This window comes from Punica granatum, chromosome 7 (genome assembly GCF_007655135.1).
Source record: "Punica granatum isolate Tunisia-2019 chromosome 7, ASM765513v2, whole genome shotgun sequence".
Classification (NCBI taxonomy): Eukaryota; Viridiplantae; Streptophyta; class Magnoliopsida; order Myrtales; family Lythraceae; genus Punica; species Punica granatum.
The window spans coordinates 27,996,346-28,021,629 of record NC_045133.1 but is presented as its reverse complement, the minus strand read 5'-3'; the positions used below and the strand labels follow the sequence as shown (position 1 = coordinate 28,021,629).

The 25,284-nt window shown below is 42.5% G+C and overlaps 6 protein-coding genes across 13 annotated transcripts; 4 read left to right on the top strand and 2 right to left on the bottom strand.

Annotated features, from left to right (window-relative positions):
* Positions 1-411: 411 nt before the first annotated feature.
* On the top strand, positions 412-4,344 carry LOC116213491 (UBP1-associated protein 2C). The gene is made up of 2 exons (XM_031548459.1): positions 412-1,777; positions 2,585-4,344. The coding sequence occupies exon 1, from the start codon at positions 541-543 to the stop codon at positions 1,774-1,776; it is 1,236 nt and encodes a 411-aa protein (XP_031404319.1). The 5' UTR covers positions 412-540; the 3' UTR covers position 1,777; positions 2,585-4,344.
* Positions 4,345-5,254: 910 nt separating this feature from the next.
* Positions 5,255-8,581, top strand: LOC116215488 (serine-rich adhesin for platelets-like). 2 transcript variants are annotated; one of them, XM_031551214.1, is made up of 5 exons: positions 5,255-5,497; positions 6,267-6,432; positions 6,539-7,580; positions 7,833-7,972; positions 8,067-8,581. In XM_031551214.1, the coding sequence occupies exons 2-5, from the start codon at positions 6,343-6,345 to the stop codon at positions 8,265-8,267; spliced, it is 1,473 nt and encodes a 490-aa protein (XP_031407074.1). In that variant the 5' UTR covers positions 5,255-5,497; positions 6,267-6,342; the 3' UTR covers positions 8,268-8,581. The 2 variants fall into 2 exon arrangements, with proteins under 2 accessions (XP_031407074.1, XP_031407073.1); XM_031551213.1 differs by having other exon boundaries at positions 5,256-5,497; positions 7,824-7,972.
* Positions 8,582-8,607: 26 nt separating this feature from the next.
* LOC116215490 (protein trichome birefringence-like 31) lies at positions 8,608-10,611 on the bottom strand. Its single transcript, XM_031551217.1, has 5 exons — positions 10,179-10,611; positions 9,745-9,916; positions 9,431-9,630; positions 9,167-9,313; positions 8,608-9,017 (listed from the first exon to the last, which is right to left on the bottom strand). The coding sequence occupies exons 1-5, from the start codon at positions 10,538-10,540 to the stop codon at positions 8,666-8,668; spliced, it is 1,233 nt and encodes a 410-aa protein (XP_031407077.1). The 5' UTR covers positions 10,541-10,611; the 3' UTR covers positions 8,608-8,665.
* Positions 10,612-11,279: 668 nt separating this feature from the next.
* Positions 11,280-15,695, top strand: LOC116215489 (tRNA dimethylallyltransferase 9). Of its 5 annotated transcripts, none has more exons than XR_004158472.1 (12): positions 11,280-11,650; positions 11,950-12,003; positions 12,291-12,333; positions 12,456-12,564; positions 13,018-13,216; positions 13,352-13,574; positions 13,842-13,936; positions 14,114-14,208; positions 14,535-14,610; positions 14,707-14,846; positions 14,932-15,065; positions 15,194-15,695. XR_004158472.1 is itself a non-coding variant. In XM_031551216.1 (11 exons), the coding sequence occupies exons 1-11, from the start codon at positions 11,375-11,377 to the stop codon at positions 14,990-14,992; spliced, it is 1,371 nt and encodes a 456-aa protein (XP_031407076.1). In that variant the 5' UTR covers positions 11,280-11,374; the 3' UTR covers positions 14,993-15,695. The 5 variants fall into 5 exon arrangements, 1 of the variants encoding a protein (XP_031407076.1); XR_004158473.1 differs by having other exon boundaries at positions 15,177-15,695; XR_004158471.1 differs by having other exon boundaries at positions 14,932-15,100; positions 15,177-15,695.
* A 765-nt stretch (positions 15,696-16,460) lies between these two features.
* LOC116215492 (malate dehydrogenase, mitochondrial-like) lies at positions 16,461-19,681 on the top strand. The gene is made up of 7 exons (XM_031551218.1): positions 16,461-16,922; positions 17,431-17,604; positions 17,715-17,883; positions 18,180-18,241; positions 18,335-18,456; positions 18,614-18,731; positions 19,208-19,681. Exons 1-7 carry the CDS (start codon positions 16,659-16,661, stop codon positions 19,346-19,348), a joined length of 1,050 nt encoding a protein of 349 aa, XP_031407078.1. The 5' UTR covers positions 16,461-16,658; the 3' UTR covers positions 19,349-19,681.
* Positions 19,682-21,486: 1,805 nt separating this feature from the next.
* LOC116214804 (transcription factor GTE4-like) lies at positions 21,487-24,686 on the bottom strand. 3 transcript variants are annotated; one of them, XM_031550272.1, is made up of 7 exons: positions 24,548-24,686; positions 24,310-24,464; positions 22,570-24,160; positions 22,411-22,456; positions 22,205-22,330; positions 22,041-22,103; positions 21,487-21,838 (listed from the first exon to the last, which is right to left on the bottom strand). In XM_031550272.1, exons 3-6 carry the CDS (start codon positions 24,031-24,033, stop codon positions 22,087-22,089), a joined length of 1,653 nt encoding a protein of 550 aa, XP_031406132.1. In that variant the 5' UTR covers positions 24,034-24,160; positions 24,310-24,464; positions 24,548-24,686; the 3' UTR covers positions 21,487-21,838; positions 22,041-22,086. The 3 variants fall into 3 exon arrangements, with proteins under 3 accessions (XP_031406132.1, XP_031406131.1, XP_031406134.1); XM_031550271.1 differs by having other exon boundaries at positions 24,310-24,665; XM_031550274.1 differs by having other exon boundaries at positions 21,487-21,781; positions 24,310-24,665.
* Between the last annotated feature and the right edge of the window lie 598 nt (positions 24,687-25,284).

The window sequence follows — 25,284 nt, the reverse complement described above, 5'->3', positions numbered from 1 at the left end:
TGAGAAAATTTTAAATGAAGATATCTCCTTCTGATGTCGTATATTGAAGGAAAATTTATAAGGTTATTATTACAATTTACAATATATATACTGATGTCATTTGTATTCCTGACATTCGGTTGATCCAATTGGGATTTGTCTAACGCGATATAGGAAGATAGAATTATCAAAGAAAGAATTTCTCATAATAAATTATATATAGAGGAAGAAGATCTATGAGATTTCCTGGAGAGGGAAGCATCTAATAAGCTGACTGGCAAGGAAATCCGATATTGACGTCTTCAATGAACACATAAAAAAGACTTCCCGGCCTTCTTGTCACTTGGAATAAATAAATAAATAAGAGGGCCCTAACGTCAGACGGGCCAGGCCCGGCCCAAATAGAGCAATATAAAATCAGCTTCCCGAGCGATCTTTTTCTTCTCAGCGTGCATTCATAGCTCCCGTCCCAGCCCTTTCCTGCTACCGCAGTCTCTCGTTATCTCTTCGTTCTAGGGTTAGGGTTTAACCCGTGCTTAATTCGCCTTGCTCTCCTCCGCCATGGATCCCTCCAAGAAGCGAAGAATCGAAGATAACGGCGTCTCCGTCCTCCCTGAACTGTCGGATCCTTTGCCTTCCCTTACTCCAGAGGAAGGTCGTAAGATGATCGACAATCTGTCGAAGGAGCAGCTCCTCGACATCCTCCAGAGCGCCGTGATGCGCCACCCCGACGTCCTCGCAGCTGTAAGAGCGGTCGCCGACGCCGACACCGCCCAGAGGAAGCTCTTTATCCGCGGCCTCGGGTGGGAGACCACCACTGAAGGCCTCCGCTCGCTCTTCTCCGCCTATGGGGAGATCGAGGAGGCTGTTGTGATCATCGACAAGGGCACTGGGAAGAGTAAGGGCTACGGCTTTGTCACCTTCAAGCATGTCGATGGAGCTATTCTTGCTCTGCGAGAGCCCAGCAAGAAAATTGATGGCCGCGTCACGGTCACGCAGCTGGCCGCTGCTGGGAACTCGGCCTCGCATGCAAACGCTGCTGATGTGGCCAACAGGAAGATCTACGTTGCTAATGTGCCGGCAGACATGCCCTCCGACAAGCTGTTGTCCCATTTTTCCTTGTATGGTGAGATTGAGGAGGGGCCCCTAGGGTTTGATAAGCTGACTGGGAAGTCGAGGGGTTTCGCGCTGTTTGTGTACAAGACTGCCGAGGGAGCCCAGGCGGCTCTGGTGGACCCTGTGAAGATGATCGATGGCAAGCAGTTGAGCTGTAAGATGGCAATTGATGGAAAGAAGAAATCGGGTGGGAATGCACCCGGTGGCCCCACAGGTGGATCTGTCGATGGGCACTCAGATGGGATGGCTGGTCCAAATTCGATGCCTGGGTCTATGGGTCAGTATGGTCCTGGTGGAATGGGGCCTTACAGTGGGTTTCCAGGCGGACTTCATGGTCAGCCACCATTAGGTCATATGAATTCGTCATCGCTAGGTGGACCTGGGTTGGGAGGGCAGCCCCCCTCCTCTCTAGGTGGAGGTGGCTATGGCCCATACAGTGGCTACGGGCCTGGTTCCACAGGCTATGGCAACTTGGGAGGTGGCGGTCTTGGTGGGTCTGGGGGCATGGGCGGTGTTGGTGGTGGTGGCGGCGGCTCCATGTATCGGCCATCCGGTGGGTATCCAGAGGGTGGCCACTACAACTTGCCTTCTTCAGGTGGATATCCCGGTCAGCACCACCAGCCGACTGGGACATCTCCAGCCCCGCGGGGAATGTATCCAAATGTGCCTCCTTACTACTGAGGTAATTTTTACCTGTCTCTTCTACCTAATCTATTGCTGCTGCCTTTTCCCCCATGATTGCACGTCAATCAATTATTGGATGTCCTTTTTGCCTCTGATTGATGTTCTGTCCTGCTCGAAAATTGTCTTAATTGGTCGTTTCCTCGACTAGTCCTTAGTTTTCTTGTCAGTGGCCTTGTTAACTAAAAAGTCATGAGTCCTTGATGGCTCTTCTATTTGTTAATCGTCTTCTCATAAAAATTTGTTCTGTTTCTGTATTGCGCGAATTGTTGATTCGCAGTCCCATTTGGGTTACTAAATTTGCCTGGGAAGTTTGGTTACGAGTCTAAAATTGGAGCTGAAACTTTCATATCTTGACACTGTTTGGCAGAATTTGGTTGCTAGGCCTTCCATAATCAGGGGAAGAGGTTTCATCTCATTTAAATTGAATAAATTTTTATAATTAGTAAGATGCATATTCAGCTATTTGGATTTTTGTCATGCTGTGGCTTGTCGGCGAGAAGTAATGAAGACTGCTGTAGTTATTTTAGATTGTACTTTTGACTTTCTGTGTTTTTTCTCTGTTCTCAACACAATTCTATAATTTTTACTGGTGTGCTCTGTGTTTTATTGCATTTTTTTGTAGTGTTTCTTGCAATATAATTTCAACAGTGAATTTAATTAAATTAATTTATTTGAATGCTTTTGCTAGATCAAGTCCTGTTAGAGTTATTGATTTCTGATCTATGATGCTTTATTTAGATGTGTTATCTGCTTCTTTTGTTCTTGTGGAATGATGAATTGAGCTTTGAATGGGTGTTTGGTTCAGGTGTATGTTCGCTTGTTGGCGCAGATCCTTTAATCATTCTGGTGATTGCGTGAATGCCGAGTGTGATGAATGCATTAGTGCTGTGCTTTAACCAGCAACTTGTTGACTTCTGCGCCTTTATGATGTGGATCGTTCTAAGTGCTGTTAGTTAGGTCAAGTTCAGTGTAGTTGCAATGGTTACATTAGCAGCGTATGTCTCTTCCCTGGACCTTCCTTTTGATATCGATATCATTTACGAATATACAGAGGTGATGGTTCTTTACTACTTTTGGTTTTGTTGTTCTTTTGGTGTTGATCTCATTTGTGATAGTTAATTGGGTCTTTCTTGTGTATATCAGGCCTGTGAGTTATTTTGATGATATTCATATTGAAAATGTCTTGTGATGGACTGTTCTCATTCAAGTAGCCCCATCTTGATGAGCAAAGGGCAGAAATAGTCCCTGCATCCTGATGGCTGTTGTGGAGGCCAATTTTATTTCTAATGTCGTATTTGGGACCAAACTGGTCCATCTGCTTTGATTTCTGGTTGCTATGGTTACTGAGATGTGTTCTGTAAGGTTGAAGACAGAATGATCTTCTTAGACAATTGTCTTTTCATGCCAGTTACCATTCTTTTCTATAATTGAGTTGACCACCTCCATCCCTAAAAATAAAAAAAAAGTTAATATATTATCAAAGGTCAATAGAAAATATATACAACAATTCTAATAATCAAGCATGACAATGTTTTCCATGACTCACAGCGAGCTTCTTGCGCAAAGAGAAGTGTTACATTGTTGCTTTCCACTCTTGTCCGTAAAATTCTTTACAACCACTTTTGAATCCGTTTTCAACTTCAATATTGGAAATTGGCTTTTCATCGATTGTTCTAAATAGGCACCTGGCCTCTTCTTTCTCCATGTGTATGCTAGAGTACAAGTTTACTTGTGGTTCATTTTCTGGCTGGGCCGATTTTTGCACATGCCTTGTGGCCTTGGGGTATTGAAGTGAAGATGACTTCGTATACTTGGTGTGCACGAGTACAGTTGGCTTTGGTTGCTCTGATTCCTTATCGGTGGAGAGACTGAATAGCTTGTTTTATGGCTTTTGAACTGTGATCGTTTATGGCGTCCCTTGCTAAAGTTCCTTGCATGCTGTGTCGAGAATTTGTCCCATGAGTTGGGGCTGGATTAAGTCAGTGGGGGGTACATGGATTGATATATTTCTGATTTAAAGCCAGCAATTTTGACTCAAATGAGGAGTCCATCTTGAATGGGGGGAGGAGATGGAAACTCTGTTTTTGGGTGCTTGAATTAGGATATGCACTGACACTGAAACATTGTTAAGAGTAGGGTCACTTTTCTGGGCGAAATTGTTTTGAGAGCAACCATGTTTGACTGTTGATTACATATGTGCCTCTTCTACTTCTTCCTGCATTTTGGCCCGTTTTCTGGATGAGCATGAGACGGGAAAAGGATGATGCATGCCTTGGAGTTACTCAAAGCCCTTCCAACCGGGTAAAGCCTTCTAAGCAGAGGCTCTTAATCTCCCTCGTGCAAGAGGTGTCCTTGATCACACTGTGGAAGTCTGCAAGAATTTTCAAGCAAAAAAGCTGTACAGACTCCTGCGATATGTCTGGGTCCTTTTTTTTTTGGGTGTGTGTGTGGGAGGTCTATTTACACTTCGATTGTTGAAGAGAGGGTTTTTGTTATCTTGGGGGTTCCTTTTGTAACAGGGCTTTGTTCAAATTTTGGGAAGAAATGAAATAGTATTGCTGTACAGTTCACTTCTTTTTTTTTCTTTTTTTCAAGTATTTTTTTTCTTATTAACTTAAATTTGATTTGGATAATCTGCGAAATTAAATAGATACCTCGTAATCTAAATATTGATCTCTAGTACATGGTCGGACGTGAACTTGTAGCAATCCTATTAGAATTTGAAGCGGTCGTATCAAAATTTGACTACTTGAATAGCAACGATCTAGGCGTTGATTCATCCTTGCAAGGCTATATCTGTATGTATGGTTTAAAATTGACGGTTTTTGTTTACTACTCGCTTGACCCTGTTCAGGCTAAATCCATTAAGATTATCATAATTTGATTTAAATTGATGACTACTAATTCTGTTTTCACCTATAAAAAGGGACTAATAGAAAGCTCATTTAAAGAAAAAATATGTTTTCATCCAGGAAAGTCCCGTGAAAGATCTCGCAACTAAGGCTTGGTTTTAGGAGCGTTGATGTTGATAGAAAAGTACTGAAATAAAATTGTTGAGAAATAAGTGTTGTTTTTGAAAAAAGTTAAAGCGTTTGAAAAAAATTAATTTAAAATTGTTAAAAGTAAAACAAACCGTTATTAATACTTGATACAAAATAAACAAAAATATATTTCATAAGCACTTATTAAATTGCTTGAAAAATTCACATTTACAAAGAAATTTTAATTAAAATCGTAATTTTAAAAATTCTCACAAAATATCAATCTATTTAAAATTATAAAAAAAAAAACGATTATAAAATTTCTCATCACACTCTCAAACGAATCTAAATGGAAGATTACCTATTCTTTTGCGGCATTGCTTTTCAGCGCAAAGTTTAAAGGGCTTCGTCTAGTTCGAGACTGTAAAAAAAAATATAGAGAATAATTTAAAGGAACATATTAAATATATATATATATATATATACGCGTGTGTTTGTGTGTAAAAGGAGCACTGACGAGAAGAAACATCCACAGGTGAAGGTGAGGGTGAGGGGACCGAGCGCCCGGCAGACAGGCCGGGAAGTAGTCGATCAAGTTTTCATCTTTCCAATGGGCTGAATTAACCTTAACATCCATCCTCTCCTCTCGTCTCCTTTCCTTTTGTCCTTCCACCATGATCAGAGGCAGAGCTACCCACTAATACTACCACTACCGCCTCCAAGAACAACAACTCCAGGTACTCCTCCTCCACTCCCTCTTTACTTGTCCCCCCTTCGGTCCCTTGCCTCCTTGTTAGCTGAATTGATATCATAGCAGTACTAGAATTTCGGTTGTATCTTTGCCGTGCTTTGATTGTTATACGAGTTCCCGGTTGGTGAACCCGGCCGTCTGCGATGATTCCCCGTTCGAACCATAGATTGTGATCCTGAGGATTCTGCTCTCTTGAAGCAACCATACCGATCATTAAAGTTTGTGTTTTTATTCTCCGATATTCCTTTTCTTTGCTCGCAAAAGCTACATGATCATCAATATATATTTTACTCGCACTGTATTTACTTGCTTGTTGCGATATTATCTTCGCTGCTATGTTCAGAGCTAGCTACAGCCCTTTTTTTTTTTTTTGGGTACTTGCTTGTTGCTCATAGGTGCATCTCTGGGTCAGTATGATCATGTTGCCACTGTAGCTTTTAGATACAGTTCTCCCTCCCCTGACAAAGTGGGTTGAATCATAGGTAGCGACATCGATAGCTGAATATGCATCGTCTTATTTCGTTCTGTTCCTGGTGAATTCATCTGCCCCGAAAGTTCACGATTGAGATGTATTGATTATGTGTAGTAGGCTGAAGTTTCGAGTCTTTGGACCTGCCTTGTTTTTTCTATTCGCAGTTTCTCTTATGCAAAGTCGTTCCCTTTTTCAGTAATTCCTTCAACGTTTGCTACTGTTCACGCCTGTTTCTTGATTATAGCGCTGACTGTGGATAGTGGTATTTCCTGATCTTGAGCAGGAGCTCTGTCTTGCCCTTCCATAAGAGTGTGTCAACATCTGAACACTGGTTCCTGCAAACACCGGGCAAGCCGAAGATGGATCTGCATAGCTTGACTGCTATAGGGAGGAGCTGGGTGAGGAAGGTTGAAGGTGTGTTCCAAGAGGTGGATAATATCATGAAACAGGTAGTGTTTCATTTGCGCATCATTCTTCATCTTGGGTTGTGAGATATTGGTAGAACTAGATGCCTTTTGATTGTAATCGATGATTCTCTGTGAATGTTCCTTCTAGAATAAATCAAATCACAATGCAAAGCTAGAAGAGCAAGCTACGAGTGAGATGGTGAAAAATTTAAGCACTGAATTCACTCAAGAAGCGCGTTTTCCCGAAAGTTTCTCAAGATCCGATGATCAGTTATTTGATAGAGATGAGACTGCTGGAACTAGTAGCATTTCTGATGTTGAAGAGAAGCCTATTCACGCTGCGAACTCACCTGCGAATGTTGAGGGGAATTCAAATCATACCACTACTTCATTGGCCGATGATGAAGACAGATCTGATGAGGTTAATAACTCAGAAGCGTGTTATGTCAACACAACTGGACGAAACAATTTTGAGCAATCAGAGGTCGAGCTGACTGTCCCTGAGAAGGACAATTCCGAAATAGAATCTAGCGGACCTGATGCAGTGAATCAATTGGATGATCTAGCTCCTGCAGATAGAAGTGAGCGTCAATTGGAAAAGATATGCGAGTTCGACACCTTGGTTCGGGAGAACAGTCAAGATGGAGAAGTAGCTGGTAAATCTCAACTTGTCACTCCCAATCCTGAGCATCCAATTGAAGGGACCATATCTGGAACATGTCAGGGAATCAATGGAGACTCGACTATGATTGTTGGTGCAAATGCCATGAATGCGATGGTGTCTGCTGCCTTTGACTTGAAATCGATCCCTTCCAGTGCAGAGAGATCATCTGATTCATCTGGATGCCTTGAGTTTCTCAATGATGATTATGGAACTGCACGTGGGCAAGAGGCCGGAATTACTCTGGCAAGCTCAGTTAATGGAATGGAAGCACTTTCTATACTCTCCCATGATGAAACTGACCATGCAATTCTCTCTGAACAGTCATCATTGACATGTTCTGAGGAGAAGAGTTTGAAATTGGGATTTGAAAGGTTGAGTAATCCTCTGCTGGCGGAATCGGCCAGCGATTCTAGTGCATTGGACAAAAGCTTCTCTAGAAAAATCAGTCCTGATATCTTATTTCATGCTGAGGAGTGTGATCCTGACAGTTCATCTCTGCTCCCATATTCTCTGTCCAGCACAACTGGTTCGTATTTTCTGATCTGAACTTTTGCAATATCGTCCAAGCTTTCCTGTTAATAGCGGGTTGGTTACTCCTACAACCAAAATGGAAACCGAGCATTTCGTGGTTCAAAAATGCTGAATATCAGTTTTCTTTCGGCAGCTCAAATCCTATCTTCACATGCTAACTTGGCTGATAGCCTGTTGTAAATTCTTTTTGTACGTGTAACATTTAACTGGTATTCCTGCATCATTGATGATGGCTCAGACAATTCAGGCTATGATCACTTCAGCCTTGACATGGAAACGATTGATTTGACTGATGAGGTGGAGGAGCTCGAGGGGGATGGTGACATTATCAACAGTAAGGAACTATATGCTCTGTCTCTAAGAGTCCAAAATCTTCGATCATTCAAGGTATGAATATCCTCTGTGGAACAAATAGCACATCGAAAACTTCGCTTACATTGTATATTGTGTGATCGTTTATAATCTTCTCTTCCCTTTCCAGAAAAAACTGCGGGATGCATTCATTCCAAAGAAGAGAATAGCAAAGGAGTATGAGCATCTGGGGATCTGGTACGGGGATATCGATATCAAGCTAGTCAAAGAAACCGGACTAATCCCTTCTACATCAGCAGCTCCTATCCTTTCAGACTCAAAGAGTTTACAAAAACACGAGCTAACCGAGTCTGAATGGGTTCTATTGTAAGTTACAAAGACTGTCCATTACAGTATTTGTAAATTACAAATACTGCCCATTACAGTTGAGCAAACTGATTTGCTTTCGGACCGGTTGAGTTGAACAGCTATTTACGTGTACAGTGAAACTTGCGGCATTAGAAAAAATTTCCATTATAATGATATCGAGTTGATTTTTCAGTTCTGGTAGTGGTAGTGAGTGTTCCTGTTATGGTGTGACCTTTTACGGACAAGTACTGGTTCTGTAGAAGTGGAGAGAAAAGGAATGCTTTTCAGTTTCAAATTTCTGAAATGTAGAATAAAACAACGAAAGGTTCCTGCACACTTTGTAAATGTTGGAAATGGTATTCTTGATTCCCTGAAATTGGACAGATCTCGAATTTCTTTTTGATTTCTAAATCGAAGTCATCACTTATTTTGGTAGTCCTTCAACAGATATGCGTACAAAATTTCATTCCAAGCATCTGGGACTCCAGGTAAACACCAGTGGATGCAATCTGCAAATCTTTTCGGGTCTGCCTTCTGTTCCTTTGTCAATAGCTTTCCCTTGCGTTCTGTGAATACAGATGTGTGAGCGTCTTTCCTGTACTCTGAGAGTTGAGTAATGTTCAACAGAGTCACGTTGATCTTCAGTCCTTTCAAGACATCGTGCAGTATTCCCATGATCTCTAGGTTAGATCCCGTGCCCCAATAAGGGCCTTCGATCGGGTGCGACTCACTGAAGCAGTTCTCATTGCTTCCAGGCTTCCATTCCCAACTCCTACATTAAACATGGAAAATCTAATAAATATAAGGATGAAATCAGCGAAATTATTCAACCCGATGCCCAAGAGCAGGAACAGCTGGATATAGGAGCAGCCATTAACCGAACTGTCAGGTATGACGATTCTGTTACACTCGGATGCTCACCAGAGATGCGTTGGAGACATGCTCATGAAGAAGACCTTCTGTGTCTGAGGGTTGATGTTGGCTTCTAACCAATTTGCCCATGTTTCTAGAGCCAATCTGTAGGCTGTTGTCACATTATACTCTCTGACAATGAATGGAGTTCCATAACTGAAACAAGATTGAGCAAGAACAGAACATGTTAAAACGGAAAAGATAGATGTATCCTAATCGGTCAGCAATAACTGGTGTTTAGTTTGAAACGGTCCTACCGTCCTAAGAACTCACCTGGCATTGATCACAGGCTTGTACATCCACCAGACGTAGCTCTCGAACACAAGAACATCAACTCCATTCCAGTACTTAGTGTGGCTAGCCACAGAGTCGAGTCTCACCATCCTCTTGCGGACGGTGTGGTTTGTGGCGTTGTCCGAGATCGATTCTACGATAAATGGGGCCCAGTAGTACTCGATCGAAATGTCGTAATCCTGAAATAAATCAGCAGAATTGATCAAATAATAGAGCTAAAGCTGAAAATGAACTGCAGTTAATTACCTCAATTTTACTTTTCCAAAAATGAAAATAAAGAAAAAAAAAATTACCTCAATTTTGAAAATTTTTCTTGGAGGGATTCTCTTTAGGGACTTCCTTCCTTGAGGGATGGCAGATTGCAGTAGACAGACCAAAGAGTCAAATTGGGCTCTCTGAAGTGAGTCTCCGACGAACATTATTCTCTTTCCCCGTAACATCTCCAACATCATCAGTGGATGGAACCTGGAGAATTCCGGAAACACATGAAATATGAAGGAAGCAATATGGAGTAAATATCATATATCCATCAGCATCTCGAATTGTGAAACTCGGAGCTTCCACAATCTTGGAATGGTAATCGTATATCTCTATTGGACCTCGCTATACAAGACTAATATCACATTCCTTGAAAGCGATTCCACGACCGAAATAAAGATTCCGGATTACTGGACGAGAAAGTGCTGAAAAGGACTGGTCCGGGTAATAGATATTCGGTTTTTGTTACCTTGGCAGGTTGCATCCGCTGGGCTGCCACCTCCAATTTTGGTAGTAGGAATCAGGCCTGCCATTCTTGAGGCAGGTCACCTGCTTGACCAAGTAAGGGCAGCTCTCTTCCCTGTAAAGAGGATAACTCACATTGTCCCAGATCCATCTGCCTTCGAACACATTGCACTCGTCCTTGATCCTGTCTCCCTCGGGCACAAACATCCTCGGCCCCATCCGCCTGTCAAAGATCCCGTTGACATTCCCATGGCGACTCCTGAGGTTGTCCAGGACAAGCCTTACACCTCCGAGGACCAGGATAGAGCCCAGGGCGAATGGGAACAAGGCCTGTATCTGGCGATCAGGCGAGGGCCTCGGCTTCATTTCCGGGCTTATCCCGTACTAGAGGGAGAAGAGGAGTCTGAGGCAAGAGAGAGGGATTAAGTTTGGAGTGACTTGAGTTGCAAGTCTTATGGAGAGCATTGGAAATGCAACAACTGGTGGTTGTGCTTTCAGAATTTAGGTGCATGATGTTGAGGTGAAAGCAAGTTTTTAGACTTTTGTTTTTGGTATAAGCTTGGCTTTGGGAGTTCTTTATGTCAATAACAGATTCACTGACAGGACCTATCAGGAATGTAGTCACCTAATCCGCACCGTTGACGGATCGAAAAATTTCCCGACTTGGTGCGACAGCATGACTGCTGAGTAATCATCTGACAAAGTACCTTAAGTCGGTTTGCTTCAATAAATGAATGAGTCCAATCGCCACTTGAATTATGCAAGATATCCTCAGACAAAAATCGGAACAGAAAACTCCATGAACAAATATCAATATGTTCGATTAAAGGCTGACGTGCTCGGTCAAATCTCGGGCCGGTCCGATCCCGTAAGTACCACAAGATCGAACAGGAGAATGATTTAGACTTGTGGACTATCACGTTGCTCTTCTTTGTTAGGCGAGTGGATGGATTTGGGAGTCTCCTAGTCTATACTATAGGTGGGTGGGCTTATTCATTTTAAGCCGGCCTATCGGGCCAAGCGGAGTGTCGATTTAGGGCCGGACGTGGCCAGAATCGGCCCATCGTGTCAGAAGCTGCACCGAACCGAACAAATATCTCTTCCTATGCTCATGAATCTGAAAGCCTCATCCCTCCCTCCCAGTTATCTCGGCGACTGCGACTCAGCTCAGTTCACTGAGCAAAGCTGCGGGAGTAGAAGATGATGAGCAGCGGATTGTGCAGCCTCCGCGCATGCTGTCTCCGCCGTCCGTACTCGCCGGCAGAGCCTCTCATTCAAACGTGCCAGCTGCCTTTCACCGCTGCTCGTCGCCTGCGCCGCTGGCGAGTCTCCGACACCAGGTGCTTCGTCTCCAGCACCGGCTCGAAGCAGAAGGTGATAGTGATTTCTGGTCCCACCGGCGCCGGGAAGTCCCGCCTCGCCCTCGAGCTCGCCAAGCGGCTTAATGGCGAAATCATCAGCGCCGACTCAGTTCAGGTTATTATTCCACTTCCATTGACTGGCTCATGAATGTTCCTCTTGTCTTGAGCTGCCGAACGATGAATTTCAATGGTTCGAAAAGTGTAATGAGCTCCTTCTTGGTTGTTGAGCAATTCATGGCGTCCTCATATGGTGGCTGCCTTTGACTGGGACATGGCGCCAAACCGGTGCATATAGGGCAGAATACCGAACATACGAAATATATTATATGTATTGTATCGAACACCTCGAACTCGAAGTTTCTCGTTGCTTATGCGATTGATTATTAACTTGTAATATGCACATTTTGTGAACAGGTTTATAGAGGTCTTGATGTGGGATCTGCAAAGCCTTCCATAAGCGACAGAAAGGTAATTATAGTTTGTGTGGTGCAGACTGCAAGTTTATTACTTTTGATGACTCCAATGGACTGAAAAGTAACGAATTTTTCGAGATTTACGGGGCACTTCTGTGCATCTGAAAGAATATCAAGCATGGAAAAAAATTTTGATTTAGAATTCTATATATCTGGATCAACTCCACGCACGGCATGGAAATAAAATGTTTTGTGCTGCACTTAGAAACTCTCTTGAATGTCTGTTGAGCAGCTGTAATTATTTAAATGGCTGAGGTTCTCTTTTGTGTTCAATTTGCTCAGGAAGTGCTGCATCATCTGGTTGATATTTTGCATCCATCTGAAGGTAAACTGCTAACCGGACATATTCATTTCAGTTGATCATATACACTGATCAACTTCCTGTACCAGCTTAGTAAAGCACTTGGTTATTTGATTTATTTTCCCATTTCTTTTTCACTGTTTTAGAGTACTCTGTTGGGCAATTTTTTGAGGATGCCAGGCAAGCTACTAAGGATATTCTTAGCACTGGAAAAGTACCCATTGTTAGTGGTGGGACCGGTTTGTATCTGAGATGGTATGTTTCAGCATATATATCTGAGCTGTTGTCGTCTCTCAAAATATGTCTGTTACCTTGTTTATAGCTTTCTGAAGGAAGCATAAAGGAACTCGAGAAAATGTTCTTAAAAATGATTAGTAACCTAAGTTCTATTGAATGGCCGAAAAGGTAATTGCATATCATTTATCTATTTGGGTGTTCAACCAAGTCATGATTTTTTTATTACAATGAATTAGTTAACATTACGAGGTAGTTGAAGTTCATGTAGAACTAACTATATTACTGGAGGCATATGATGCCATTTAATGTACTTTTATATAAATGCCTTGTTTCTCATTATATAGATTTGTGTAATCCACTTGACGCTAGATGAAGAGTCTAATACCAGTTTCTTTGCTATTGTTCAGTGTTAAGCACTGATACAGACTACTGACAAATAATTTATACTTACTCTTTGCTGATTTTTATTAGGTACATATACGGGAAGCCAGATGTTCCAAAAGCCTCTCGTGAGATAACATCTCAAGTGTACTTGGAGCTTGCAGACTTGCAGGAAAGAGGTGACTGGGATGCAGCTGTGCAGTTGGTAGTCAAAGCTGGTGATCCAAAGGCTGAGTCTTTGGCCCCAAATGATTGGTATCGTCTACGGCGCAGTCTTGAAATTATTAAGGTCGTCTATGAAAATTTGAATGTGTTATTTCTCCTAGCGGCTATATTCCCGTGCTATTTGATTTCGGTTGGGGATTATAGATGTATATGATTTCTGGTGCTAACGTATGACTTACCTCACTTTTTTGAATGACAGTCCAGCGGAGCACCTCCATCTGCTTTTGAGGTACCTTATGATTCATTCAGGCAGAAAGTTGATTCAAGTGGGGCAGAGAGCACTCCTGAAGTCAAGTCCTCCACTGTACTTGAGGAAATTAAATCAAAGGATTTGGATTATGATTTTCTTTGCTTTTTCCTGTCAAGCCAGCGGCTTGATCTCTACCGGTCTATAGATTTCCGATGTGAAGATATGCTGTTAGGTACTTGAGGTGACTAGACATGAGATGATATTCTCTTTGCATATTTTGTAGCATATATGAATAACTGTTTGAAGCTCGATAATTGTAGATTGCTGTTGTCTATGACTCTTTTTAGGATCATCCTTTAGTTTTTACAGATACGCAACTAGAGCTAGTGTTCTAGGGTGACTATTATCATTAGGTTGGATCCTTCTGTCCACTATTACAAGCTTCACCTAATTCTTGGTTCTGTGACAATTCTGTGCATTTGTTTTCTTTTGACTGCAGGAAATGATAGTATATTGACCGAAGCAAAGTGGCTTCTTGACACCGGTCTTCAACCAAATTCAAATTCTGCAACTCGCGCAATTGGTTACAGACAAGTATGCACCTAATGAAGTAAATGATTGGGCATGTTTCATAGGTGTCTGTTCAGCCAGTTTAATTTGGAAACTCTACGTTGAGTTTATTAATTTTCTTTGTTACCTTGAAACTTTTGAGCTATTTCCTGCTCTATCACTTCGATACAAAAATCCCATGTTTTGATTTCCTAATTGTAGGCAATGGAGTACCTTCTATGGTGTAAGCAACAAGGAGGGAGGACTTCACCTGGTGACTTCTTTGCTTTCTTATCAGAGTTTCAGAAAGCATCTAGGTAATGAAGAAACGTATATATTTATAGGGAATAGAAAGTCTCCGTGTCATGAGCACTGTCAAGCTTTTAATATCTCTTACAAATGCCATTCCACTTCTGTATTTTTCTCTAGTTCTAACTGCATTCCTTCTCCTATTTGGGGAATCCTATTGGTATTTATTTTGATATTGGGATCATGTTGTTATATATATTACATATATATCATTACTTATCAAATTCATGGATGTAGCATGTTACTTCTATGGAGCAATCCTTACCAGCTATTTTGCAGCTTGCCCCGTTTTATATCATCATTATTATCTCAAGCAATTGCTGCTTTCTTGTAGGAATTTCGCAAAACGACAAATGACTTGGTTTCGTAATGAGCATATATATCAGTGGATTAATGCTTCTAGACCATTGGTACAACAGTTTCATTTTCATTAGCTTTGTTGATTCTCCTCCTATAATCCGTTGCATGCAGTAATTTCAGTCACTCAATATAGATGAAATCTGCAGGATATGGTGCTCAAGTTCATTTCCGATGCATACCATGACCAAACTGGAAATTTGGACGTGCCCGAGCCGCTGAAGATGAACAAAGAAATGACCAGCCACAGAGAAGCTTCTGAACTCAAGTCTTACCGCACCAAAAACAGGTATTGCTCAGGAAGACTAATGAAATTAATGCCAGTTCTAGTGGTTCCTTTACAAATCATCATACTGGTTGCTTTCATTGTGAAGGCATTTCATCGGTCGTGAAGATTGTTCGGATATTTTGGACTGGATAAGACGAATTCAATGATGAAGCACACAGCAATAGATGCTCATTCTTGTTCTCGCTTGAGATATGGTGGCCCTTTTGGAACCGAAAATTGGTGCGTACCTTTTGGACCTGCTGTCAAGATTAAAGGTTCATTTCTTGAGGCCCTTCGTGGTGACACTTCCCGGAGCTCCTTATTTAGTTACCATACTAACTAAAAGGCCAGCTAATCCTTTATTGCAGGGAAGACGCGAAGCTCCTGCTCAAACTGCATATCGGAGAAAGCCTTGTAGATAGGTCAGACATGATTTTATCGATGTGAACCATATTCCAAGGTCCATATTGAAATTGTGTTGTGTTGTCTCCGCTTGTTATCATCCAAAACTGAGAGCTCCATCTCCGACCAGCTAATTGTATGTACAAGTAGATGGTGTAATATCTCCTCTCATCAAAATCCATCCACAGATTGTTGTCATGGCTCTGATCTTTGGGGACCATAAGCGAATAATTTGATCTAGACAGTTGCATTGGACAACTGCTAATTGTTTATCTTTTCTGTTCTTTTCCTTTATGCCCTTTTCATTCCCATTGGAAGGAATATTCCTGATGGAGAAGTTTAGACCTTTATTTGAGTGATTGCTTTTTTCTGGGGACAGAGACAGAAAATGATGTATCATTGCAATATCATTCCTTTTTCTGAAATATATATACAGTGAAAAGATGGAAGTTTATTGGTCGGAATTAATTTTTCTTGGGTATCGATTTGGTCTTGAAATTACAAGTCAACTATCAACATGCAGTGATGGATGTTTATACTTTTGAGAGCCGATCAAGAATTCGTTTAGGATATGTTTGGTGGACGAGATAGGATAGGATTTAAAAAGGGGGGTCGGATGGGAATTCAAATATGTCAATATCCTAATTTTGTGTTGGGTGTAGTTTAAGATTTAGGATTAGGGTATTTATGTAAAATGACCAACATGTCCCTGGAGTGGGAGAGAGGAGAGTCAAATGAGGGCTGCCTACTGCAATCAAAGTCAACGGTGATTACTTTGGTGACTGGGGACCTTGATTTGGCATGTGGTGGCAAGCGTTGAATCACCACGGCCCCTATGTCCACAGATGAGGGGGGGAAGGATGAATTTTGGGGTAGTGGAGTTTGACGTTAGCCACTGGCTTAGTAGGCAAGATTGCTAGCGGCCCGAAAGATCCCATGTTTTCATCCTTTTTTTCAAATTCAAATATTATCCCAACCGACCCTAGTTGGAATTAGTTTCTTGAGTAACATATCCAGCCTTATCCCCATCCTGCTGTGACCAAGCTTGAGTTTAAGATTTCGAAGCTCTTATACAAATTCTTTTCCCGACTACCAAATGCAACATTAAAGGATAGCCCTGAATTTATTTATTTATTTATTTATTTATTTTTACATGAATTCAAGATATATTTCAATTTATTAATTGAGATTAATGTGAGCTCGGCGGTAAGACTTTTGGACAATGAACTGCTTCCACTGGAATTGTCCAATGCCCGGCCCATTTCAGCCATTAAATACGGCTGAAAAAGCAGAAGAGAGCAGGCTGGCAGAGACGGACTCCTCGAGACTCTCGACTCCCGATATCTCTCTCTCTCTCTCTCTCTCCTCCCTCCGTCTTCGCCTTTCATTCTCATTTTCTTGAGAAGAGAAACGCTAGCAAGCAAAGAGACTATGAGGACCGCCGTGCTCAGATCAATCCGGTCAAGGCTTACCAGCTCGACCTCCTCCAGTTCCCCCCACCTCCTCCGCCGCTGCTATGGGACTGAGTCCGTCCCCGAGCGCAAGGTCGCCGTTCTCGGAGCCGCTGGCGGCATCGGGCAGCCCCTCGCCCTCCTCATGAAGCTCAACCCCCTCGTCTCCAAGCTCGCCCTCTACGATATTGCCGGCACTCCCGGTGTCGCTGCTGACGTCAGCCACATCAACACTAGATCTGAGGTCCTCCTTACTCCTCACCTACTCGCCCACTCTCTTTCGCTGCTGCTGCTGCTGCTGCTGCACCTCTCCCTCCTCCTCTAGGGTTTTTGTGTGCTGTCCTAGTCCTTCCGGATAGATGTATGGGGTTTTGTTTTGTCCATCCACCATTCCCTCTGGCTCAGCTTCAAATTTAGTGTATTACGAGCGTTTGTGTGTGGTCACTAGCTTGCCTATAAAATGCTGGAGTTTATGCCTGAGCAGATTGAGTTCTGTTTAGCCACGATGTTTGATCTCTATGGCTGGCCATGTTCATATCGGCGAGCAGATACTCTTATCCGCTGCTGAATTCGTTCGTTGAACTGTAGATCATTATGACTGTCCTGAAAATAAAAAAATTGTGTACCAAAAGATGTCCATTTTGGTTATACACAGTTCATTTTTCTGCTGCAGTCGGACTTAATAGCTTGCAATGCTTTTGGTTTAGCAGTCAACTCATCACTTCATTTTCCATGGTTAATCTTGTTATTAGGTTGCCGGTTACATGGGTGAGGAGCAGCTTCGACAGGCCTTGGAGGGATCAGATGTAGTTGTCATTCCAGCTGGCGTTCCTAGAAAACCTGGAATGACCCGTGATGACCTCTTCAACATTAATGCAGGCATAGTCAAGTCGCTGTGCGCTGCAATCTCCAAGTACTGCCCGAATGTGAGCATCTTTCTCTCTTGAGATTCTGCCAGGGGAAAAAAACCACATACAAGCAGGAACATTATATATTAACCAGCTCCTTAATTTAAATGGTTGACTCTTTTGATCAGGCACTTGTGAATATGATCAGCAATCCTGTGAACTCAACTGTCCCTATTGCTGCTGAGGTTTTCAAGAAAGCTGGAACATATGATGAGAAGAAACTATTCGGTGTGACCACCCTTGATGTTGTTCGAGCAAAGACTTTCTATGCTGGAAAAGCCAAGGTTCCAGTTGCAGGTACAGTTGAAGGCATTGTGGTGTCAATTGACTTCAAGCATTGCAGCTCTTCATTCTGTTTGTGCTAGTAAATGACAATCTTTCTGAACTACGTAAACTAGACATGGGTTGAAGCGAAAGGCGTGTACCTTGAGATTTGAAATTTTCTTTTTTATCGGATCATGACCATTTCTTAAGGTCCATTCAATTTACATTGTTATGGTCGCGACTCTACCATTGAGTGTAAGATGATTCTCGTTAGACTTCTACTATTTTTGGTATAAAATTGCTTGCTGATGTTTTGTGCTTCCCCACAGATGTGAATGTTCCAGTTGTTGGTGGTCATGCGGGCATTACAATCCTCCCACTCTTTTCCCAAGTTAGGCCCTCCCCTTTTTTATCTGAATTAAGTATGAAATTCAAATACTGCTACTAAATTTCAGGTTTGCTAATATAGTCTTTACCTCTTCAGGCGACACCAAAAGCCAATTTATCTGACGAAGAAATTGTAGCTCTTACTAAGCGGACACAGGATGGAGGAACGGAAGTCGTGGAAGCTAAGGCTGGAAAAGGCTCTGCAACCTTGTCAATGGCGTAAGCGCTAAGACTACAATAAACCATCAAATATGTCTCAATGAAACTTAAAATAAGCCATTAAATGGCACATGACGTTCATTATTTCATGATCAGAAGTTATGCACATACTTATGCTTTCACTAATTGTGACTAAATAGTGTCTTGTTTTCTGAAGCTATGCGGGAGCTATCTTTGCTGATGCCTGCTTGAAGGGACTCAACGGTGTCCCTGATGTTGTGGAGTGCTCATTTGTGCAGTCGAACATTACTGAATTGCCGTTCTTTGCTTCTAAGGTGGGTGATGTTAACCTGATCATGGAAGTAATTGTTAGCATTTACTTATGCCTTTTTTTGCACTTGCAGATATTCTCTTTTACGAGCTTTCTTATTGTTCTGAGACATGAAAGTGCATTACCATTTTAGTTTGTGTCATGATCTCCCATAATATATTTGTTAGCTGAGGTTGCTAGTATAGTTCAAGTTGAGTGTGCTTGATTTGCCATACTTAGTATTACGAGGCCGGACCATATTTCAAGGACTACCAGATTGATCATTTTAAAAAGTGTCCCTATTAGATCGTGACAGATTTTGTGTCCTGAAGCTACTATATACATATAGTCGCGTCTATTAGTTACAAGGCCATCTTTCTAGGACCATGCTGGCTTCTGCTATTTCGCAATTGAAGAGATCGGTTGCATGACTACTTCCCGCAGTTGAGGCTTGAGTCAAATTCAATGCTGAGTATGACTAAGATTCTGGCATTTCCACAGGTGAAGCTTGGAAAGAATGGCGTTGAGGAAGTGATGGGGTTGGGTCCTCTCTCTGACTACGAGAAGCAAGGGCTAGAGACTCTGATCCCAGAACTCAAAGTTTCTATCGAGAAAGGCATCAAGTTTGCCAACCAGAATTGAGTGGCACCTCAATCGATCAATGGGCCCATTATTTTTTCGGATTTCAAGACAGAGATTTTGCTATATTTCCGGATATTGTATTTGCTGCGGTGATCGCACGAGCTTGTGCTGGAATCACAGAGGGTAGGCCTTGGTGTAAGATAGGCGTATTCACTTTTTCTCCTTAATAATTCCGAACTTAGCTGCGGACAGTGGAAGAAGTCCTAGAGTGAACTTGTATTTGATGAGAGGGGAACCATGTCTCTCTGAAGTCGTCCTTTCGGTAACTTATAAAATAGTTGAGAAATAAAGTAGTAGCTAAAACATGCAATGTTTGCAATGTCGTTGGCATGATGTTGTAGCTTCGATTATTTTCGATGGACATCCTCCCTCTTGAAATTTTGTAGGCGATAAATGCTGGGCGAGCTAAATTGTGCTGATTGTCGATGGACCAGTTAGTGCAATGCAGATATTGCATACTGGAGTTCTAACGGTTTGGGTAGCTCAAGTGAGGCCCACATTATGCACTAGGCCCATCTGGTTAAACAATGTCAAGCCTAGTGCAAAGTTGCGAGGGAAACATTTCACATGTAATTTCCCTGTCGAGATTTGGCCCGAATTTATCATAGCCAGCCTAGGAAGCAAGATACCTCGACCTCTTATGAGAATCGGTTATGGCAAGCGACCAGCGGCCAGCCCATGATTACGCCCAACATCTTATTTCAGACTTGGACTTTTTCATACAACTTTTTGGGTCAGGCCATTGGATTTCCTTACACAGATCTAGCCAGAATTTATCATGGCCAACCTAGGAAGCACCAGACTTTGACCACTTATGGAACCAGTCCTAGTGAGCCACCGGCCCGTGAATAGGCCTAGCATCTTATTGTAGACTGGACTTTTTCATGCATTTTTTGGGTGGAGCCATCTAATTTCCAAGGCCTGGCCCGAATTTATCAAGGCCAGCACAGGATGCACAATATTTCGACCGACCTTTATGGGGTCGGTTTTGGCGAGCCACCGGCCAATGATTAGGTTTTCAACAATCTTACTGTCGGGCAATCTCATTTTCCTGTCGAGTCCTGGCCCGAATTTAACATGGCAGCCCATGAAGCACAATACTTCGACCCCTTATGGGGCCAATTTTGGTGAACCATGATTGGGCCCAACATCTTACTGTGGACTTAAATTTTTATACAACTTTTGGGCCGGCTATCTAACTCTCTCCTGAGACCAGGCCCAAATTTATAATGGCCAGCCCAGGAAGCACAATAATTCGAACCCTTATGGGGCCAGTTCTGGCAAGCCACCAGCCCATGATTAAGCCCAGCATGTTATCGTACAATTTTTGGCTAGGCCATCTAATTTTCATGCCAGGACCTGGCCCGAATTTATCATGGCCAGCCTAGGAATCAAAATAATTGCCCTTATGAGGCCAGTTCTAGTCATACTCTAGCCCATGATTAGGCCAAATTTCTTTCTGTGGACTTGATTTATCCATACAACAATTTGGTCGAGCCCTCTATTTTCCCTGCAGAGACCTGGACCCAATTTATCATGGCCAGCCCATGAATGAAGCACAATACTTCGCCTACTATGGGGTCTCTTCCACCAGTCCATGATTAGACCCGGCATCTCAACCTTTGGGCCGGGTAGTCTAATTTTTTTGCCGAGATTGAGCCCCAATTTATAATGTCCAACCCAGGAATCACATTATTTCGACCCCTCATGGCGAGCCACCACATGATGATTAGGCCTAGCATCTTAGTGTAAACTTGACTTTATCATGGGTCAGCTCAGGCTTGTCTCTGGCCAATCCACTATTTCTTGCCCGGAGCCTCGCTCGACTTCATTCTAGCGGGCCAACTAGCCATGATTAGGCCTAGCAGCTTGCTGTAGATTTGACCCGATGATGGGCCAGGTCATGCAGGTCTCTATCAGGGCGATCAAATCACAGGCTATGGTAGCCACATGACCAGTCAACTTTATGGCCCAAAAACATCAATAATAGTAGCACAAACTTAGAGATTTTTGCGTGGGCTCAGATGGCTGCCCGATTGTTCAACAGGCTGGAACGGGGCCCAGCCAATCGGGCCTTGCAGCATTAAACTTCTGGTTCTCAAGTGCATTATACATACATATATGTAAAGAATAACCAGTACAAACCAACGGGCACCGGGTTAAGAACGATTAAAACATCTATAAGTTCCTATCATATCATCTATATATCTACGTGACATGATAAAATAGAAGAAAGGTCATTGAAAGAATCCATGTCTTTTTACAAATCGAACTATTAGCATTACAACAAGTCCCTAAAAAGTCTAAACCTTAAAAAGACGCATTCAAATCGAGCTACAATGCAAGAAGTACCAAAGGCTTCACAAGTAACGAGACGGCTTTGCCAACTCCTTTGCTGCCCATTCAGATCTCCCGCACTGTTGTCTCCATATCCTGTCAGAGACCCCTATGAGTTCCAGTAGAAATCTTTGGTTTTTCTATGTTTCTCAACTGCATTGACAGATATGACATTTTTACATGAATAGTTAATAACTCGAACAATCAACAGTATCACAATCTCAGAGAGAGCAGAGGACCGATAAGAAGAGACCAGTAAACAGATGTGATTATATATACATGGCTTTGTCCTATCACATGGGGCTGAAATTAATTCACTGTTAAATTAGATCTTTATTAGCAACTTATCGTTTACCTTGATTAGCTCATGTTATCCAAAATAGTGACAAGCATCATGAAGATCAGCCGCTGTCGGAATCTGCACAAGGAAAGTAGAGGGGGATTCATGAAACCTTTACATGATGTTTAGCACATAAAGTGGCTGGTGAACAGTCTATATAGAAATGGACAATCAATTACCCGATGAAGAGGATCCCGAGCCACTACTACTTGAGCCGCCACCTGAGCTATTTGATCTACTCGCATTCCCATCCTGCTTTTCCATCTGGGCAGGAGACGATGCAACCACATTTGTTTCAACCGCACCTAAATCCATCAATCCTTGATTTAATAAGTAATGTGCAGAAACACAAGCAACAACGGTTTCAGGAATAGTGAATAATTACCTCTGGCATTCTCTTTCAGTGCCCCCGCAGCAGCAGAAATTGATTTCTGAAAAGATTCAATAATTATTAATGACATCCATATATCATTAGGGGAAACATTTTGAGGAATCTAAATACAAAAAGATTAATCCAAACAAATATAACTTTTCAAAGTCTTACTGATTCTGGGACAGGATGCCCTGCTTCAGCTCTCCCTTGAAGAGCGACTTCAGTCTTCCTCTTGATCTTGCTCATGTTTTTCTTATGATCAGCCACAAACTGATTAAGCTCCCAAAGAGTTTCAAGGTCAACACTATCAATATCGACCTCGATTTCATCTTCCTGCTGAAAGAGATGAGGGTTCCTTTTCTTAATAATCTGAACGACATTTTCCAACTTCTCTGATGGCAAATTCTGCAGGTCATCACTGAGCTTCTGCTTCTCCTCGTATGTCATTTCTCTCTTCTGTGTGTCTTTCACCTTGGGCTTCTTTGTAACTGGGGTCCTGCCCGTATTATGGAGACTGGCTGGCTTTGTTCTGGATTCCACGGGGAGTGTCGTCGATTCTGACCGATCCAAGTCTCTCAACTGAGGACGCGAAGAAGGAAGTGCAGGTGGAGCTGAAGGAGTTGGAGCCTTCTTTGATGTTGGCGTCTGTAGACTCTGTACAGCCATATCATATCTTCTAAATTCCAGATTATGCTCCTTCTCTATAACAGCCCACTTCTCTTCAAACATCTTTAACAAAGTATCAGCCATGAAATGAACATCTTGCCCTTTCGGGTTATACAACATAGCGTTACAAAGTGTAAGTCTCACATCCTCAGCAAATTCCCTCGGTGACTTGTACCAGTTTTTGTTTAGCCTAGTCTGAACAGTTCCCAAATCCATTGGGTGTTTGATTATTGTGAAATAATCGTGCAACCCAAGACCTTCAGCATCCACCGGTTTATTAAACACCCAGCCAAACTTGTGCTTCATCAATCTCGTCAACAAATTGCTACAGCTCTTGAACAATTGGCTCGATTGCTTATCTGCCCCAAAACCTGGCCCTCTATTATCATTGGTCCCCCCATTCGATTTTTTCACCTTCTTGTTACTCTCCACCGGTGGGAACTTATCCCTACCAGCTATGGATTTGGAATTACGGTGCAAATGATTTGCCTTCGGGGTCCTTTTATCAACGAATTCACTACCGGCCCCATTATTGCTATCTGCCACAGAAACAGTAACCCCTGGTGGAGGTCGGGAAATGGGTGGGCCTACCGAGCCTACCTCAGAATTAACTCTCATCAAGCTTCCCACCTTGTGATTCACCGAAAACTGCGAATTTGTGTACCCATCAGCACCCAAGTAAATCTCTACCTCCTTAGCTTCTACCCTCTTGAGCAAGCTCTTAACTTGATCAAGCTCACTCATTAGTTTTCTCTTAAGCTCCCTAATCTCACTCTTCGACCTAGAACTGACGCTGACCATGACATAGCTATCGCACTTAGTATAACCTGGAAGTGAGCTCCCATTCCTTGGCCCTCGGCCCTGCTTTGGTGAGCCTGGTCGCAGAGGATGGCGGCTTGATGAATCATCGGAGGCCGCTCCCTCATCATCAAGATTGAGCTCAGAAGAATTGTTGTCAAGGTCATCCATTGCTGTGGTCCCAATCAGCGAGGACTCCTGCTCCGCGATGGCATTGTGGTGGCCGAGTTTCTTTGATTGCTTTGTTGTTTACAAAATCGGACTTTATAATCTCCGGAGTCCTAGCTTCCTATTAACCCTGAAGCCATATATGAACATAATAATCAAAGGACAAGACATATAACTTAACTACCATCTTATCTTCTGCTTGAAACAAACCCTATCAACAGCTAGCCGACTTCAGGCTTAAAAGTGAAAAATTGAAGAAAATTCAATCAAGGGGTTTACCTATGAATTCGGATTAGGGGGATCAATCAAGCCAAAAAGGGTTGAGCTTTGATTATAAGCGCCACGGACGGAGCAGAAGAACACGGTTTCTAGGGTTTAGCGGATTCAAGTTTGTACGGAAAGAGGGCTTAATTGAAGCGGCGGTTTCTGCGGAGCTGCAGTGGAAGCGTGGGAGTGAGGAACTGCAATGTTCGACATTGACAGCTAAAACTAAAGCTCGAAATCGAGGAAAAGGTACCTCGAAATGGAAAGATCACAATCTTTCTAGGGTTTTGACTCCCAAAATCGAACAGTGGCATCGGCAGCGAATCGATCAGTGACATTCATTCAGGAGACCGGAGTTCCAGTGTCGGCTGCCCGTGTCTGACCGGGGAGCTCAGCTCACCAAGTTAATTGGGCTGGGCTTCTGTAGAAACTTGGACCAGTATTTGGGCCTCCAATTTGGCATCTTGGGCTTCTCGCCCGTTTGGCGAAAGGAAGTAAATGCCACAAAGTGGATTGAGCTTGGTTCTCCGTGGGCTATTTTTCCTCAAAAATGCACCCTATATATCTCAATAAGCAACACTTTTGCCATAGAATGTAGGTTAATTATGTCGTATGTATAGGTAATCTCTGAGAATAATCTATGCCGTAAGTTAAACAAACCTTTGCGGTTCAGTTTCATAAGGTCATATTGTGTTACTTTATTTTTTTAATGAATAGTCAGATCATTTTATAAGTTTTTGAATCAATTGTCTGTTGATGCGTTCAAGTATATTAGATTAATCTGAAGTCTCATTGCGAGGGCTAAACTAGGGAATTTTAAAGAAAGGACAAATGGAAAAGGAGAATCATGTTGATGCAAACCATCTCAAAGCTCACAAAATGAAATCCATTGATTTCCTTTGGATACTTAAAAATAATATCAACAAGCGGGTATTGCATGATGCTATTAAACTCTCACACTCAAACGTTATCCTCCTGTTGTTAATATGC